This window comes from Vulpes vulpes, chromosome 9 (genome assembly GCF_048418805.1).
Source record: "Vulpes vulpes isolate BD-2025 chromosome 9, VulVul3, whole genome shotgun sequence".
NCBI classification, from domain to species: Eukaryota; Metazoa; Chordata; class Mammalia; order Carnivora; family Canidae; genus Vulpes; species Vulpes vulpes.
The window spans coordinates 40,474,010-40,493,645 of record NC_132788.1 but is presented as its reverse complement, the minus strand read 5'-3'; the positions used below and the strand labels follow the sequence as shown (position 1 = coordinate 40,493,645).

Sequence of the window (19,636 nt, the reverse complement as noted above, 5' to 3'; positions counted from 1 at the left end):
TAGCACTGGTCTACATAGTAGACCTCTCCAGTTTATGCCCAGAAGTCAGAAAATACACAGAGATAGTATTTCAAAGGAACTTGGATCAGGGGATGAATAATATCATACATTTGTACATTGCTTGATGCTTTCAAAATATTTTAATGTGTCTTATTTGATCCTTGTAAGGCTGTCTGTGACACTGTTACCCCATTCTACAGAAGAAGAAGCAAGTGTCCCGAGAATCAAAATTAATTGCTCTAGGAACCACAGCAGGTAAAATAGTGAGTTAGGAAATATCTCCAGGTCCCCTGATTCTTGCTATGAAGCTCTCTTCTCCACACTGAACACAGAGAATTTTTAGCATAAAGTAAATAGTAATATAAAGATTATCTCATGGTTTAAGTGATTTCCAGTGTAGCGTTCCTAGCTACACTGTTTTTGAAAAGGAAAGAAAGTTTTGAGATTATTATTCACTTTAAGAAAGACCTAGTCATATATTCAGTTTAATAATAATAATAATAATAATAATATTATTATTATTATTATTATTACTGGGGCACCTGGGTGGCTCAGCGGTTGAGCATCCATCTGTCTTCGGCTCAGGTTGTGATCCTGGGGTCTGGGGATGGAGTCCCGCATCAGGCTCCCTGCCTATGTCTCTGCCTCTCTGTGTGTCTCTCATGAATAAATAAATAAAATCTTTTAAGAAATTACTATTAAATTATTATTACATAAAACATTGCAATATTATTATTTTAGCCATAATTTATGGAACAGTAGCTAAGAGTATGAATTCTGGAGACAGACCTCCTATGTTCTAATCTCAGCTCTGCCATCCACTGCTGTGTGACCTTGGATAGGTTAGTTGACTTCTCTTGCCTCAGTCTCCCATATATGAAAGGTATATAAGAAGAACAATAGCAGTTCTTAACCATAGGACTTTTTATGAGAGCTATATGAGTCAACATATGTCAAGTGCTTGGTGCACATGGTAAGTTATATATATGTGCACATGTGTGTGCATGTTATCACATGTCATTATCACTGACGTGCACTGAGGGCATTTAGCCTTTGGGCCGAGGCCAAGTGGGGCTGCGGAGTCATCATTCAGGTTAGGACTCCCAGTGACAAGGCTCAGTTTTCTGACTCAGAATTCTCTTTCTCCAAAACGAGATAGAATCCCTCCATCCACAAGACTAGAGACAGGCATTCTTGAAAAACAATGTTAAGGAAGAATTTGCAGAGCACCTGGGACCCAGGCGTCTGTCTGGGAGGCAGGAAGAGCCCCAAGGCCCCAGCGATGGGGAGGAAGCAGTTGGGGACAGCCAGAGGAGCAGGATGGGAAATGCCCAGCAGTCTTGCTGGCTGAGCACCCCATCTCCTCATCCTCACCCCCTGCCTCAATGTGTACCCTGGGCTGGGTCATCCGGGTTTGTGGCTCCTACGGTGTCATTTGCAAGAAGGCAGCAAGGCCGACAATGAGGCAGCCGGGGACGCAGCTGAGTGTGCAGTGCTGCCACCGTAGGCCTGCCGCTGGTCTACGGGACAGGTAGGAGACAGGTGCAGCAGGAGCCCAGGTGCCTGGCTCAGAGACGTGCTTCCCAGGGTCCCTTCAAGCCCTCCTGGACTCACGTAGCCCCAGGGCCTTTCCCTCACTGTTAGTGGTGCGCCTGCAAATCCTTCCTGGTCCTCGTCCACGTCCACGTCCACGTCCACGCAGCTCCCGCATGCGTTTCTCCTTTGCAGCTTTTCCAGCAGTTGTGTGTGCTGCCCCCCTCAGGAAACCCAGGGGCCATTGGTCATGGAATTAAGGACAGAATTCACTGCACCATTGGGGTCCTTTCCTCAGGAGCCCGACTCCTGTATTTCTGCCCAGTATTTTCAGGGCAGAAAAATTATTCCATAGCAACATTATTTTGTAAACAAGGCAAGACTTTCTTGAGAGCGTCTGATGACAGGATTGAAATTCTGGAATCTCTAGGACTGTGTTCCAGATACAGCTTCTACGGAACACCTTAGATACTCAGGCACTTTGACTATAAAGAGTCAGCTCTAACTTGGCCTCCTCTCATGAGAATATTTTAGGCAGTTGGTAAAAAAAAGTAAGAAATCTCTATTCTTATTGGAATAATGGAATAATCAGTTTTACTGGGATAATAAGCTTTACTGTTCGTATAAGTCAATTTATAAAAGAAATTCCATTTGTACACAGGCTAAATTTATATCCTGTCACTGAAAGTGATTGATATACACTCTAATGCAAAATGTAGCTGTGTTTTGGTTTTCCTTTTACATAATATTCTATAAGCAGTAACCAAAATCATACCTTAAAGTTATGACAACTTTTAAACATAAGCTTCATAAAAATCCTGTTGTAATTGTATTTTTAAAAAAATTTTTTAGGATTTTATTTACTTATTCATGAGAGACACAGAGAGAGAGGCAGAGACATAGGCAGAAAGAAGCAGACTCCCCGCAGGGATCTCGATGGAGGACTTGATCCCAGGACCTTGGGATCACTCCCTGACCAAAGGCAGACATTTACCTGAGCCATCCAGGTGCCCCTGCATTTTTTAATTACTAAGGCAAAGTATGAAATCTGAGTGCCCTCAATCCCATGAGATACTGACACACTGGGAAAAATACATTTCTACCTACTACCACATAATTGAGATAAATACAAATGGCATTTTGCACAATAATAATTTTAGAAAGTAGAAATGTTGTTCATATTTAATATCCCAATAAGTATTCACTGAGACAAAATAAATGCAATACTGAGAATAGAAATTTGGTAAGGTGAGAATCTTATTATATAAGATTTTCCTAAAAGTGTTTTTATTACTTTATTATTAAAATAGTATATATATATATATATTTTTTTTTTTCATTTTAAGTAGCTCCACACCCAGTGTAGAGCCCAATGCAGGGCTTAAATTCCTGGCCCTGAAACCAAGACCTGAGCTGGGATCAAGAGTCAAACATTTAGGGATGCCTGGATGGCTTAGCCGTTTAGCGCCTGCCTTCAGCCCAGGGTGTGATCCTGGAGTCCCAGAATCGAGTCCTGTATCAGGCTCCCTGCATGGAGCCTGCTTCTCTCTCTGCCTCTCTTCTCTCTGTATGTCTCTTATGAATAAATAAATAAAATCTTTAAAAAAAAAAAGAGTCAGACATTTAATCAACTGAGCCACCCAGGCACCCTTCTTTGCTTTTTCTTTTTTTTTTTAAATAACCTTATTGATACATACTATTGATGCATGCCATAATACTTACATACTACAAAATCAGTCTATTTTAAGTGTATAATTCAATGAGTTTTAGTAAAAAGACAGAGTTGTGCGACCATCACCGCAATTTAATTTTAGACCATTTCTATTACCCTAAAAAAAAAAAAACAACCTTTTCTATTGATAATTATTCTCCATTCTCATCCCCTGCCCTAAGCAACCATTAATCGACTTTTGGTTTCTATATATGCTCTTTTAGGATAATTCATGTAAGTGGACAAATGTTAACTGTTGTGTCTGGCTTCTTGCACTGACTGTAATGTTTTTGAGGTTCACCCGTGTTGTAGCATGGATCAGTACTCTCTTCCTTTGAATGGTCCAATGGTATTCCACATATGGTATGCCACATTCTGTTTAACCATTCTGTAATTGATGGGTATTTAGGTTGTTTCCACACTTGGGCTATTTTGAATAATGCTGCTATGAACATTCACGTACAAGTCTTTGCGTGGACATGTATTTTAATTTGCTTAGATATCTAACTAATGAAATTTTGGGATTTAATGGTAAGTCTATGTTTAACTTTTTAAAAAACTCCTAAACTCTTTTCCAAAATAGTCGCACCACCAGCAATTTATAAGGGTACCAATTTCTCCATATCCTTGTCGATACTTGGTATCATTTTCTTTTTAATTCTAGCCATTCCAGTGGGTGAGAAGTGGGATCTCCTTGTGGTTTTGATTTGTATTTCTCTTTCAATTTTTAAAATCTTTAAATTCATCCATTGTCAACAGTGAAAACTTTTTATTAATGCTTTTTTGTGATCACACTTCCATTTTGAAGTCAATGACTCTGTCACCTTGAAATGGTGATAACTAAAAACTGTAAAAATCCTGAGGCTACTTGTAATCAAGATTCAGTCAATCAGAGAAGCCTAGGAAAGCAAAGCCATGCTACAACAGGCTCAAGGTATTAAGAAAAATGGATTCAAATGAAAGAAAGTGAGGAAGATTACTTTTATAACCCAGTTTTAAATCATATTAGAGGATTAAAAAAATAAAAAGGTGATAGAGAAAGATTGGTTTGTGGTGAAAGAAAAATTCAGCCAATGCCATCTAATCTACTGCTATTCCCAGAAGGCTTGTCTTTTTTGTGAATGACACATTTATTTTTCATAAGTCTGTATCCTATAAGTTACTTTAATGGCTACTATTCATCAGGCACTTCTAAGTGCCAGGAATTGAACATGTTTTCACACTTGTGTGTATTTTTAAAATGTTAACGAGTCCACATGGAAAATACTTTTTCTATCCCCACGTAACAGATGATAAAACAGCTTTATAAGGTAAATAACCTGAGCAGAGACACACAGTGGCCAAACCAGCGGGACCTAAGTCACTGGCTCCAGTTGGCGCTCCTGCTGCTGAGCCTTATGGGCAACCAGCAGTTGGCCAGTGGCTCTCCAAAAATCCTTACACACGTAGAATTAATTCTCTGTTGCTTTGTTGCATGAACAGCATGAATGTATTTCTCAATCCATTTTATCCTTTCATCCTGTCATCACTTTTGCCCAAAGCTCGTGTACAAGCCCTCTGGCCACATTCAGGTGTCCAGGAAGCCTGGGGGGCCTGGCATACCCAGGCTTGGGCTAAGATGAAGCTGCCAGTATACCAACTATCACTCAGCAGCTCTCTCCCCCATTCAAGAAAGCAAATGAGCTAGGGGCCAGTTATAAAAAGAATTATTTCAAATCTATTCTAATTGGTAAAAAATAATATTAAATGAGTGGAATCAGTGCCGACTTCTCTGACTTATGCTATTATTAATATAAACTTACGTATACTGGTGTGTCATGACATGATGGTTGAATGTATTATGAATGTCAAAGGCTATCAATTATAGTCTATAAGTGATGCATCATAAATGTGAGGCACAAATACGTTTTTCTTCATTATCCCACATTATTCTGTTGCATGTCTCATATTTATGATGCATCCTTCCAGACTATATAAAATTGCAGTTATAATTACCATGGATCCATTTTATGATGTCAGGGTTTTTTTTACTGTGAGTGTTAATACCAAAACCTTTGACCAATTCAGTCATAAAATCCAACAATTATGCATGGAAAATTAAAGAAATGGTTAGACTGGATTTTTTTACTGTGCTGTGAACTTTCTGCCTTAGAGGTAGCAAGCTCAGCCCAATGTTACACATGCGTGATCATCTGATAATCTTTTTGAAAATGATGATGATGATAATATGGGATGTAGGTTACAATTGTAGAGTCCATAACGTAGTAACTAATACAAGGAAATCCAAAGACCACATTGTTACTCCTTTATGAGACAGACTTTCTCTGTGATAGTTTTCATAAATTGTTTAGACTTTCTGTGCTTCTAATTCAGAATGTAAATCTCTAGAGTAGTAAGCATACTACTTAGCCAAGGACATTTGTTTCTATAAAAGATGCTGACCTCAGCAGAGCCTCCCGTAGTAATTTAGAAAGATTCCTCCTAAAACCGTAATAAAATACCTAATGGTCTCTTATTATATGCTCTCAACTCAAAGCCAGAAAAAAAAAATGGGAAGGGAAGCCTCTATAAGACACAAAGTCCTACACCAAAGCTTATACACTTTATCCAAGAGAGTCTGCTTTCTCTTATATCAGAGACCATTAGAAAAGGTTTAGTTGTGTGTTTTACAGCCCACAACATTTCAGCAAATACTTAATATACACTAAAGGTATGTAGGTGTTAGGCTGGTGCTCGAGCCAACTTGGCAAGGGTGCAGTCCCTGCCACTAAGGAACTCGCTATGTTGAAGGCAGGAAATGCCAAATATTGAAGCAACTATATTGAGAGGTGGAGAAAAATAAATACCACAGAATAAGCATACATAAAATGACAGGGGTCCAAAGAAGGAAAAATCCACCCGGTTAGGTTAAGGGAAGCCTTCATGGAAGAGGTGGCATTTGGGCTAGGGCTGGAAAGATGGCTCTGTGTTCCAAGCAGAAGGCAGGGAACGAAGAGGTACAAGGGCAGAACAGCACCAACTATGGTTATGGAACAGCAAGTAGTCAATTAGCTGCTCGGTAGTGGTGGGTGAAGAGAGAGTTAAAGATATAATGATGTCTGGTTGCACTGAACACAAAGTTATTGTGAGAAAATCCACCTGAGAGATATCTACAGGTTGGAAAGGCCAACCAGTGGACTCCGTGGAGACTGGAATTAGAAAGTTAGACATGAAGGCTTCTATCCCCTTTCTCACGGTGCCCTCATGATCTCCTATTTTTCTGCAAGGTCCCTTCCTCATGTCTGTTCTATTCTCCTGCTCCTCTCTGCAGACCAACTCATCTGCATGAGGAACTCATGGCGCACATGGCACATGGCGTTAGCCCGACTCATGAAATAAACTTTATCAGACTTTTTGTCTGAGTGACCTGTTGTCAGGGGTAGGTTCAGCTGCAATATAAAGACTTGTTTCTCTCGCAGAGACAATAAATCCAGCAGCACATTGTGCTGGTGTGTCAGGGCCCAGATTCCTCCTATCTCATCACTCTGCCATGCACGGTTTCCATTCCATGAGCCCCTCATGCTCCAGGATGCCATCCAAGCTCCAGCCATCATGTCCACCTTTTAGCCGGCAGAAAAGAGGAAGGGGACAAGAGTACACACTCCTTCTAAGAGAACTTTCTGGAAATTGCACATACCACAGCTGCTTACTTAGTGTGACCATGTGATATACCATGTAAGAGTGAATGAGGATGCTATTAGTAATTACACTGGGATAATAGGTGTAAATGAGGACTCCCCAGGACCTAGAAGATAAGTCACATGGGAGTAGGTATATTTCATATACCTACTATATCTCCATATATTCCACCAGCCAGAACTCTATCAGGCCGTGACCTGTCACAGAGGCTGCACATACCATCCTTACTCTGTGCAGCTACGTGCCCAGCTAAAACCTGGGAAAGAGCAGGATAAATATCCAATTAATAGCTCTGCCACAAGTGCCCTCTGACATCCAGCAAATCTCCCAGTTGGAACGTGCAGGTTGTCACAGTCTGTGGACTGGATTCCTGTAGGACAGGCTTCTCCTCAGGTCCAACAGCTGTGAGCAGGATGAAGGAATGACAGGACTTTTGCTCTGTAAGGCTCCCCTGTCGGGGGCTGAGGAAGGGGCTGGGCCGAGCAGGCAAACTAATTGTCAACACCAACAGGTTATGGATCCATTGCAGAGGATTAAGTTAAGTGCTAAAGCAGCAGCTCAGGATCCAACTCAGCAAGTGGGACAAGGAAAACCGCCAGAAGGAAATCATGTGGGTGGAGTTTTACTAAAATAAGGTTAGTCTGGGGATCCCTGGGTGGCTCAGTGGTTTGGTGCCTGCCTTCGGCCCAGGGTATGATCCTGGAGTCCCGGGATCGAGTCCCATGTGGGGCTCCCTACATGGAGCCTGGTTCTGCCTGTCTCTCTCTCTCTCACATAAATGAATGGAATCTTTAAAGAAAAAATAAATAAATAAAACAAGGTTAGTCTGACTGCAGTGTGAGGGCTGATTTGGAGTAAGGACAGATGGAGAGCAGAAGTCCCCTAAGCAACCCCTGCATTAGGCCAGGTGAGACTGAACTTTGGGCAGAATGTTATAAAGTGGGGGCGAACTGTAAAGCCAGGTAAGCAATTATAGCAACAAGGGGGAGTTGGCAGTATAATGGCAAGAGAAGAGTAAGAAAACCTATGACAGGTAGAAATCGCAAATTCAAAAACAACTGCCGTTCAGAACGTGGAGTGGCATTTGATACAGGTGTGACTGTATCATATAGCACCATATAATAACGTGTAGTCATAATAATACCCTTGTTCTTAAAAAAATTCATTATACCATGTTTCAGAATGCAACACTTTGTAACACATTATATAAGATACTTTTATTCAAAATGGTAAGAGTTTTGTGTTCATTTGAGACGTATCCTTAGGTATCTGGAAGAGACTCTTATACAAAACATTTTATTTCCCAAATAATAATTAAATGAGTCCTCACTGTATCTGAGGCAACCGTGTTGTAAAATGCACGCTATCGCACAGCTCTTAGATGTGTAGATTACACTTACCCTTCCGACCGGAAGATAGAAACCATGGCTCTGGAGACCCAAGTTCAGCATTCTACAGCCTCAACCACATGAATGTATGAAACTCATTCAAAAAGTCAAGCCTCTTATTCATCATAGAAATGCAGCTCATTAATACCTGAGGCCTTCATGTGATCAGCAAGACACTTAACATCAGTTCTAGGTAATTCATACCTACTGAAAGGTTTGAGTTTCCAACTGAAAGGCTAGAGTTCACATGACCCTCTTCACATGACCCTCTTTCCAAACACCAAGAGTTGGGTCCTTGAACAGAAAATGTGGATACTAGAATGGTAAGAGGGTGAAGGACATAGGCAGAAACCTATAGCCATGTTTCTTTGCTTGCACAGAGAAACACTACACTAGTTATGGTCTGTACGAGGCTCTAAATTTAAAGAAACATGTGTATGGGAACTTAAGAGGGGGCCTCTGGTAATTTTGAAAAACAACTGAGAAAGCTATGCTAGGATGGTTAAAAGTAAAGTACAAAGAAGCTTCTAGAAATTTGAGCCCTTGCATCTGACTGCTGAAGCATTCCTCCATTTCTATTGGGGATTTTTTTTTTCAACATCCCTCACAGATTATTTTTGACTTAGCCAAGCAGGGAGCCTATTTTAAAGCTCCCAAATTGAAAATCATGGAAGCTTTATAAAGTCCTCCACCTGCATCTCTTTTTAGGAACACAATCCCTTATTCTCTAAAGGATGAAAACCTCCAGCATGTAAAAACTTTGTTAAGCTGTCACTATCAATAGGACCAAAAAGAGAAAAATAACAGTTGACAAAGAAGAAACAAATTGCATCTTCGAATAAGTTTTCTTGAAGCTCTTGTTAAAAGCTATAACCTCTGATGTTAACTAAATTTAACCCATCCTGACCCTCGTGGTGGCCCTTAACCTCTTCTTTCTTCTGCTTCCTGTGGCTGCTGGAGAAAACGGGCCCGGTCCTTGGAAAAGCGTTCTCTGTAGCACACAAAAGGCCCAGCCTTCCTGCTACCCTGCCAGGAGGCCCCAGATCGACCGAGGGGTCAGCACCTGTGCAGAGAAGCAGGTGACAGTGGACGGCCCGCCACCCTTCCCAAGCAAGTTGTAAGAGTGTCTACCCTTCAGCCACCACACTGCAGTTTCAAGCATTCAAGCCACTGCAGTTCAGGTTTTGTGAACACAAGACTTTAAACAAATTAATCTATTGCTGTTCAACTGACTGTAAAATTAATAGATTTACTGTTGCAAAAAAAAAAAAAAAAAAGAAAGAAAAAGAAAAAGAAAGTGAGAAAGAAGTAAAACTGAGAGCTTTTGCTTACACTTTGGTAAGGTCATGGATGTGTCCTAAGCTGCCAACAAAACAGCCTTGAAAATCTTTGCAGCAGAACCAAGCAACTTTCGGGGAGGGGGCAGAAGAAGCCAAACAATGACAGAGCCATACAGTGGAAAGTCTTCCTGATACAGTAAACATGTACAACTCCACACTTGAGGAGCTTCTCAATGCTGAGATCACACATTTGTTTTATGGCTAACATTCTATTTATTCAGTCCTGCCTTCCACAAAGGGTCTTATAACTAGATCTCACATGGTTAAAAATGTCATTGGGTTTTACGTACAATGTGAAATGCTAATAACTTAATCCTGTTTTGCTCTGATTTACGCAGTACACATTGTACATATTTTAAGGTTTCCTTTACTAGCTCTTTGTATTTCTGCAGGGTGTCCGGCGACGGTGATGGAAATGATTTTCATCAAGTGTTTCAAAATGACCAAAGTTAGACCCGGGATCGAATCCCACGTCGGGCTCCCGGTGCATGGAGCCTGCTTCTCCCTCTGCCTATGTCTCTGCCTCTCTCTCTCTCTCTCTGTGACTATCATAAATAAATAAAAATTAAAAAAAAAAAAAAAACCAAAATGACCAAAGTTAACTGAGTCACCCCCAAATTTAATACCCTTTAGAATGGAAACACATGGCTCTGTTGTTTTTCCAATGGAGACTTAGGACCTATTTTCTGCTTTGTTCGGTTCCATGAGACTTTTTACAGAAGATAAATGGACCTTCCATATGTAACTACTCTTTTATTTAGCACACATGAAAACTTTCCAAAAAATGTATTACAATATGTCATTAATTTTAGATGAATTTATTTTGCTCATTCACAACCGTCATGTTCTAAAAATTGGTGCCATCATTTTTTGCCAAGAGGAATGATTAGTCTGGAGTCCAAAATTATGGGAAATTCTGCACATGGCAAATTATCCTGAATCTAATAATAGTTTGAGAGGACATGGAGGGTTTTAACACAGATGTGGTCACCAGATGTCTTCCAGCTCTTCTTGGGAATTGGTGCAAGCAGCCACATGATGGATTTAGGTTAATGAAAGAGATTCCCTCAGTCTTTCAAAACATCGAAATAGACTATTCAGGGAATGCTAAATCTCCCTGCCGAGACTTTTTTCTTTCTTAAGCGTGTGGATGTTTATGTGTTTGGAATAGATTAATCACACTTCTGCCTGAGGGCAAACAGAAGAGATTCCACAAGGCTTCCAGCTTTCCCCTGTCATAATGGACACTCGGTATTCGGCTGAGGGTATCTTCAGGATGTTTTGGACGAGTTATCTCACACTCTGCCATAGCCCCTCACACACCTTGCTTTCCTGTCCCTGACAAGCTTGTAAACATAGACTAAGGAGAGCGTGGACCCTCTCAGCCGTTAAGGCACTGAAATGAGCAAGTTGCTGTCATTTAAGACAACTGCTGTCGGCTAGATTTAGTTGGTACCACACAGGATCTCACATATAACAGATTTCAATTCCCCTATTTTAGCAAAACTGTCCTGATAAGAGCTTACAATCTCATGTTGGAGAGCATATATAAACTAGCTATAAGCTGTTAACAACCAGTTGTTGAAGAATATGTTGAATATGTGAAGCCACACAGGCTTTGACTCATCTATGTAACCTCAAAATGAACACAGGGTTTGATGAGTTTAAGATTAGCCTCTTAAAGTAATTGTTGTAGTGACTGTGGCATCATGAAGACACAGCCTAGTGTTAATAACTGTATAAAGAAAGCACCCATGGAACACTTACTTTGTGGAACAGATACATTGCACCTTGCTGACCTCAGGCTGAAACACAGTCTTAGGGGCCTCCCTGTTGCAAAGGTTTCCTCCATGCTGTGGGGAGAGGGGACTTTGGAAGCGAAAAGGCAAGGCAGAGGACAGAATATTTCCTTTAATCCTTCAGCAGAGCAAAACACCAGTATATGCATTATGTGAGGAACCACGTGATTCGGGGGGCCAACCACAGAAATTAACACGGAATTTCCTCTGTGGAGGAAAATGTAGAGGTTTTAGTCACCTGGATTTGAGTCTTATTGAATCACACTTTTTTATTTTAGGTTTTTGTTTTTGTAAATTATGAATAGAAATAACAACAGTTGGGAAAGCTGTGTAAATTTCCAAGAGTCCTACTCTATACCCATATTCAATCAGTTTACAGAGGATTTGGCATAGTAATAATATTTCCCCAAAACTAAGAAGTTGGCCATAAATACAGGAAGAGAACCTGGAAGAGCCAGTTGCCTGCTTTACTATCTTTATTCAAGGGTATTCAAAGTCCATCACAACGGAGCTGAATGTAAGACTCTCAATGACTCTTTTAAAAACTGCCATGTCCCATTTCAGCTGGAGGTCAGAGCAGAGCTCAAGATAAGAGATTCAAAAAAAAAAAAAAAGGCTTCTCTCTGAGGGCACATCTGCAACGTGCATGTTTCTCTGCTCATCTCCTTCCTGAGATACCTGATGATGGCAATCTAGAAAACTTCCCAAATCACCTAGCCGGGACACATATGCCCCAGGAGGGGCCACCAAAGGGGTGCTGACAGTAGCTCCAGTTACCAACAATCACTTGGAAGTTAATTCATTCAAATTACAATCTTAGCAAATTTCAGGTCTTTAGTTTGGGTATTAAACCCCTTTGGGACACCTGGGTGGCTCAGTGGTTGAACATCTACCTTCGGCTCAGGTCGTGATCCGGGGGTCCTGGGATCGAGTCCTGCAGGGAGCCTGCTTCTCCCTCTGCCTGTCTCTGCCTCTCTTTCATGGATAAATAAATAACATCTTTAAAAATAAATAAACCTCTTCAACTTCACACGTTTCACTGAATATCCTCACAGACTTGAAACTCTACTGCTTCCCTAGTTACTTTATTTAGTCTAGCAGCCTAAGGAAGATTTAGCATCAAGAACACCCACTCTGGCTCCATGCTGCCTGCATTTCTTTATTCTGGATTCTGCTGTTAGTTGCCTGACCTTGGGCAAATTACTGAACTTTAGGCTTCAGTTCCCTCCTCTGTGAAATAGGGTAAGAAGCCTGTCCTGAGGATTAAATGACTTGATAAAAATAAAGTACTTAGAAGGGTGCCCGGCAGGCCCATAGGTAAACACTGAAAATTCGAGTATTTGTAATTGCCGAGCACCTACCATCCCCAAGGCATCCTAGTCACTCTATTCCTGCATCTCAACAAACTTACATCTTGGTATTAGGGAAGAATTTTGCTGGCCTAATTCCTGTGTAACGGGAAATGGCCAACACGCATGCCCACCCTGGACTTTGGGCGCACACACACACCAGTTGTTTCTGGGTTTACCAGTTCACTATTTCAACGTAACGAGCACCTCATGTGCCAGACGCTGGGATGTGACAAAGAAATAGAACCCTGGGCCTTTGCTCTCAAGGAGCTCCGAAGGCTGATCCAGAGATTGCATCTGTAATAAAGCAAGGAGGATTTAAGGAGAATGAAGCAATGTGTTCGGCAGGGCTCCGCTGCACGTACTGTTTCCTCTGGTCTGGTGAACTCTCTCATTAGGTGTCTTCGCTGCGTCACCACAGCAGATTCCCACCGGGTCTTGAGGAATTTCCTGTGGAGCCGAGGTGAGAGGTCAGGTGACTGAGGCGGCGCGGGGGCCTCGCGGCAGGGGTGACAGCGCGGGGGGCGGGGGGGTACCGGGCTCTGCAGCTGCCCTGCGGTCTCCGGACAAGCCACTGAGCCGCCACAGGTCGGTTTCGCCTTCGCGACACTGACGGCCTGCTGGAGGCTCTCCCAGGGACGACACTGCTGGGATCGGGGACGCCGGAGCCCATCTCCGGATCGGCCTCCGGGGACCCCACGCTCGGGAACCCAGGGCGGCCTGGCTGTTTGCTCACCTGCAAACCGGAGCAGTTTGGCTCCTTAAACCACCGTGAACTATAAGAACGTGTATGAACTACTTTACTCAACATTACACTAAAAGCGAGAGCCCACAAGAACCAGGCCCCCCACACACACCCGGGCCTCCGCACTTTCTGTCGGAGGACTTCCGCCTTCCAGCTGGACGGCGCCCCGCCCTGCGTCACCTTTCCTTTAAAGCACGCGGGCCGAAGCCCCGCCCACTACGGAGAGCGAAGGGGGCTGCGGCGGGGGCCGATCCGTGGCCTCTTCCGCCAGACCTTACCAGTCGCCGGCCCGGCACAGGTAAAGCTAAAGGCGAGGGGTGCCCAGGGAAGAGGGCGCCTGCGGCGGGAAGACGTGGGCTTAGGCACAGGCCTGCGAGAAAGCGGCTTCGCGCTCGGCTGAGTCCCTGGAAGGGCAGTGCCGCCCTGGCGCCGGCCGGAGCGCGGAGGGGTGCCGCAGACCCTGCCGCGGGGTCGGGGCTTCGGCGGGCTCTCGAGCCGTCCGTGAGTCCGCGATGCTGCCGGTGCCGCCGGGAACCGCGGGCCCTAGCCGGGCGCCGGTCCCCCGTGACCCTGCGCGCCCCGCCCCGCCCCGCCGTCGCGGCGTACGCAGGGACACGCACGCACGCCGGCGTCCCACGCCCCCTCTGGCCGAGGCGCGCGGGGTCCGCTTCCTGCTTCCCGGTGTGGGCGTGGCCGCGGCTCCTCGCGGACCGGGTCCCCGGAGGGAGCATCGCGGGGCGGGGCGTGTGCAGCGGGCAAGGTTGCTCGATGATGGCGGGGTTTCCTTTTTCCCTGCGTAGGCTCCTGTGGCGTAAGACCCTCGATAGGAGTAAATAACCTTTGCTACTGAAAAGCCGCAGTTCCACGTCCGTGTGATGAAAGGCTTCGGCCTCAGGGAGGGCAGAGTGCAGGGGCGTCCGACCAGGCGACGGCTGTGCCGTGCGTGGGACGGTGCCGTGAGGGGCACCTCGGAGGCGTTCGCAGCCTCAGCTCGCCGCCGGCGGAGGGGCAGCGCGATAACCACAGGCCTGTAGTTGTAGGTGCTAGTGGGAAAGCGAGCCTGCGTGAGCATGGGGTGTTCGAGCGTTAATGCCGAGCTCAGCACACTGGGGAGCGGGTCGGGGAAGGAGGCGAGGCTCGGCTCATTGCACCAAGAATGCCGGGGGAAAGGGAGCCCGAGGCCGCCGCCTGGCGCGTCCCCCGCCCGAGGGAGGAGCGTTCGAGTCCGGAGCCTGCAGAGGTGGCGCGAGCCTCTGGGCTCCGTGGAAGATGCCGGCGCCTACCCGAGGGCAGTTTTAGGGAGGGGAGAGGCGGGGAGCCGCAGCGGAGCGTCTTCGGCCGGGGTGGCGGCAGCCGTGGGGATGGGGCGGCCTCTTTGGATTTGAGAGGAATTAGAAAGTACAATTCATGAGACGTGGTGTTGGGTTAGCGAGGAGGGTGACGGAGAGCAGAAACGCAGGGGTGTTTGCACCGGCTGTGGTGCGAGGCACCGAGATAGCAAATTCTAGAAGAGCAAATGACGGCGTGGAAGGTTGACGTGCAGGAATGACTCCAACGTTGATATTCAGTCTGTAGCTCTGGATTTAGAAGCCTTTTTTTTTTTTTAATATTTCCTGGACAGTCATTAAGCTATTTCAGTAAAATAGCTAAAATATAAAATAAGTTAGAATTTTTATAAAAGGCCAACCTGAGAATGGAGAGTATCTGTACCCCCTGTGGGGGGAAGAGCAAAACCGGAGCCCAGCGAGAGCAAGCAGCACCAAGGCTCCGTGCCCGCGGTTCGCGGTTCCGTGCGCTGCTGTTGAGGCTGCGGAGCGCACTGCAGCGAGCGGGCAGATGAGCCCCTGGCGAGTGGTGGGCAGAAGCAAGGACCTTGTGAAACCGCTCTGAAAGGTGTGAGAGAGGATTCTTAAGTCCTAGGAACTGGCAAAATTAGTTTCACAAATATTTAGTCCGCTAGAATCTATGTAACTTTGATCCAACCCCCTTGGGAACCACAAATAACAGTAAGTATGAGCTTGTGAACATGAGCGATAAAGGAAAGAAGAGTGGTGAACGTGCAAGCAATTTAATTTCTTATAGGATAGGACTCCCTCATAACCACATATTTAAATCATATTCCAAGAAGTTTTTTTTTTTTTTTCCAAGAAGTTTCATTACAAATACACTATCAGTACCTCCTGAAGAGGTACTATAACAGGTAATGCAAAATAATGTATCTTTTTTTTTTCCTTCAAAATAACGTATCATAAGGGGATTGCAGCTGTCCTTGGGAGCAGTAATCATTTGATCACTTTTTTTTTTCTTGTACAAGAATGTTCATAGCAACTTTATTCATAATTGCCAAAAACTAGGAACATTCTAAACTGTTCATCATCACCAGAAAACTGGATTTAAACTTTGTAGTATATTCGTATACTGGGACAGTTCTCAGAAATAGAAAGGAACAAACTAACGATCCATGCAGCAAAAACACTCTAAGATTCCTTACAACAAAGAATACATACTGCTTGATTCCATTTGTATGAAATCTGAGAACAGACTGTGATGGAAAAATATCAGAACAGCAGTTGCCTCTGGATGGGGATGAGGATGGAGACTGACTTGGAAGAGGCATGAGAGAACTTTCTGGAGGGATGGTAATATTCTACATGTTGACAGAAGTTTTGGTTACAGAGGTGTTTGTACCTGTCAAAACTAATGAAAGGGTATGTTTAAGATTTGTACATTTCATTGTATGTAAATTTTGCCTCGAAATGGAAAGATTCATAAACAAATATTGAACACGAGTTAATTGAACGCATGCTGAAGTATTGGAGGATGAAATGTACCAATGTCTGCAGCTACTTTGAAATGCATCAAGACAAATGAAATGGATAGAGAGAAGAATAAATAGATGGATAAAGCAAAGATAGAAACATGTAGAATCTAGATGAGTGGGTATCATTCACTGTACAGTCTTTCAACTTTTCTGTATGTTTAAACATTTCCATAATAAAAGTCTGGGAACTAGTTCTCAAAGATTATTGTTCATTTTAAACAACTGCAGAGGGTTCCCTGGGTGGCTCAGTTGGTTAAGCATCTGCCTTTGGCTCAGGTCAATCCCAGAGTCCCAAGATCGACCCCCTGGACTCCCTGCTCAGCAGGGAATCTGCTTCTCTCTCTGACCCTCCCCCTTCTCATACTCTCACTCTCTCAAATAAATAAAAATAAAATCTTTTTTAAAAATAATATAAAAATCAACTGCAGACTTAATATGAAAGTATAAAGAATACAGCCGTAAGCTCTCATGAAGTACACTGTAAGGACGAAGCCATATATTTATTTCATAATTTCCCGCTCTGTGGCTTACCATTTAAAATTCTTTCAATTTCTTAGGAAATATGTGGATCAAACATTAAAATTACTCTGTGTTGTATACATTTGGAATGATGCAGTTATTTTTCTTACATAGTCCCAGGCAAGGTAGTGATGGTGTTGAAGAGGTCCAACCAGAGGAGTGAGGACTGAAATTAGGAATTTCTAAGACAAAAGAGTGAAAGGGCCTTGAGGGCACTTGTCAGTTTACCCCCCAGTGCTTGCAGGATACAGATTTTTTTTCAGTGATCCAGTCTCAGATAAACAAAGAACAACAAGGAAATTACATGTTTTTTCCCTACAATGTGGAATCAGCTACAGAATTTAAAACTCCCACCAGGTATACAGATTCCTGCAGCACAGGATGATCTTGATAAGGTCTGAATTACGGTGAAACCAAACATGGATATCTCGTACTATACAATTTGTGCACTTTAAGTAAATGACTTTAAGATTATTGACTTTTCAGATAGTTCTGGATGTCTCAGAAGGGATAGCTGTGGAAGTAAGTGACTAAAGCCACCCAAGTTGTCCTAAGAACATAAGCATTTTTGTTTCTATTTAGACTGCTGTTTCATTCAGCCCACTACTTGTTTGACAGAGGTATCGACGTTAAATCAGAATTTCATGAGAGAGCAAGGCCTCCTATTTTGCGTCCACCCTGAAAACTTTCTTAACCTTTCCTTAACCTTTGCTCTTGTAATCCCAGGTAACCTAAACTACTTGAACCCACTTACCTTATAATGTTTTGTCATTTATTTTCTTGTGTCTTCTTTTCTGAAGTGGGTCCTGACCCAGTGGTACTTAAAAAGAGAGGAACAAGGAAACATGTTGTATTTTGAAAAAGCATCCCCAGATGATGCTGGTAGGCCTCCAGTTTCTGGGAACCGCTACTCCAAAACATGTTAACTTTGAACTATTAGCCGAACATTGCACAAGTTCTACTTCAAATTGAAACCATCTTTGTTTATGATGGTGAGACACTTTTAGACCGCTTTGATGAAAACTAGTTGAAGAAAAAGGCAACTTGCATTCCCAAACAATTCAGACTTTGAAATCTGTAAATTTCCCTAGACATAGGCTTCATTTAGGTATAGCCTTGAAACTAATGAAGAGAACATTTTTAAAAGATACATAAAGCTAGCATACCAATTTATTAAATTATAGTGGCATACATAGTTTATTCAGATTGGAACACTCATATTGGCATGACTATTGAACTTTTTCCTTCCTGTGGGCTCTTGCTTTTCTTTTAACTTAATTATGGAACAAAATTAAACATACAGAACAGTCGTAAGGCTAATAACCAAACATCTGTGTAACCATAACGTAGATTGAGCAAATATTGCCATGCCGCACACATATTTTCTGCCAAATCCTGTCAGAGTAAGTGGCAGATGTCATGGTCTTCTAGAACTCTGAATACTTCAGAGTCCCAAGAATGGCATTTTCCCGCCTGAGACAGTTCAGTTCACAGTACTTCTCGGAGGGCACCCGGTCCAGCAGCAATCTCGTCCATATTCCCCTTGTTCCCTGTATCTCAACATCACTTTTTTGTTGCTTTTTTTCAGACACATTGCATTTTATAGTTATGTCTCCTCTGCCTTTTTATTCAAGAATCGCCCCACTCCCTTTCCGTTTCCCATAAATTGACTTTTTTTGACACCAAGCCAGAGGTCCCACAGTCTGTATTTGTCAGATTGTTTCCTTGTGGTGATGCCTGACCTGTTCCTGAATCTGGTCCTTGTATTCCTTGGAAAATGGAAGCCAGGTCTGGAGGCTGGACCAAATTCAGGTTAAACCTTTTTTGGCAGGACTGTTTCACAGAAGGCACCGTACACCTGGCGTGTCACAAGGAGGTGTGCACTAGGATGTCAGCTTGTCCCATCGCTGGAATGCTGTGTCTGACCTTAGGTTAAGGAGGGTGACGGCCAAAGTGTGTTTTTCCCATTTCAATTTGCAAGTAATCTTTGAGTCACCCTTTGGCACCATATGAATATCTTATTTCCTCATTAGCTTTTTCCCTAATAATTTTTACATCCACCCTTGCCTGAATCTGTGATTTGATTGCAGGTAGCAAAATAGTGATTTCTAAATTACTTTTCTTCTCCACTTATTTTTTAGCTGACATTCTCTTCTAACAAAGAGCTTTTCTTCACCAACTGGAGATGATTGCTGATTGCAGTTCTTTCTAAAAAGGTAGGATGAGCGCTTAGTCCTTTTTCTTTACCAATTTTCACAGTTGGGAGTTGAGGTAGTAGTCATGTATGGTTCTGGTAAATGATCTTTTTTATAGGTTTTTGCATATTCCATGTGTTGAAACAACTTTCAGCCACAGTTCTTTAATGTTGAAATTGCTGTGCATTTGGCCAATGGGCGTCTATCCATGCTACCGACATGTGAATGAAACATAAACAAATGGAATTGTAATACTGTGGGGGAAATCCGGAAACTGGATATACGATAACATAAAGGAATGTTTATTAGTTGGAGTAATGTTATTATGCTTATTAAAAAGACAAGAGTCCTCACCTCTCAGAGATGACATACAGAAGAATTTGCTGGCGCGATAGGATTTACCTTGAAATAGTCCATGGGTGGCTGAGGATGCAGGAGAGTAGTTGAGGCAGAGAGGAAGCGGGTTTGGCTACATGCTATTAAGAAGCTGTGTGATGGGTGCTTAGGGCTTTATTATACTATTCTTCCTGTACATGTTTGAAACTTTTCCTAATAAAA

At 43.1% G+C, this 19,636-nt stretch overlaps 2 protein-coding genes across 9 annotated transcripts in view; one reads left to right on the top strand and one right to left on the bottom strand.

Annotated features, from left to right (window-relative positions):
* Positions 1–10,388: 10,388 nt before the first annotated feature.
* Positions 10,389–19,636, bottom strand: part of LOC112918632 (uncharacterized) — a 12,720-nt gene continuing 3,472 nt past the window's right edge. Inside the window, exons 2-6 of the mRNA XM_025996699.2 lie at positions 15,254–15,429; positions 14,434–14,603; positions 13,822–14,347; positions 13,335–13,534; positions 10,389–13,248 (exon numbers count right to left, since the gene is read on the bottom strand). Coding sequence (XP_025852484.2) covers positions 12,990–13,248; positions 13,335–13,534; positions 13,822–14,347; positions 14,434–14,603; positions 15,254–15,429 — 1,331 coding nt within the window. The 3' untranslated portion in view covers positions 10,389–12,989. The remainder of the gene's footprint in view (positions 13,249–13,334; positions 13,535–13,821; positions 14,348–14,433; positions 14,604–15,253; positions 15,430–19,636) is intronic.
* MTIF3 (mitochondrial translational initiation factor 3) overlaps positions 13,141–19,636 on the top strand; it is a 15,023-nt gene continuing 8,527 nt past the window's right edge. The window contains exons 1-2 of one of the 8 annotated variants that reach the window (XM_025996705.2): positions 13,141–13,261; positions 19,025–19,099. The gene's annotated coding sequence lies outside the window, so the exon portion shown is untranslated. Of the gene's footprint in view, positions 13,262–13,732; positions 13,842–14,178; positions 16,252–19,024; positions 19,100–19,636 lie in introns of those variants that run through there. The other 7 variants (XM_025996702.2, XM_025996700.2, XM_025996701.2 and 4 more) reach the window with 7 other exon arrangements.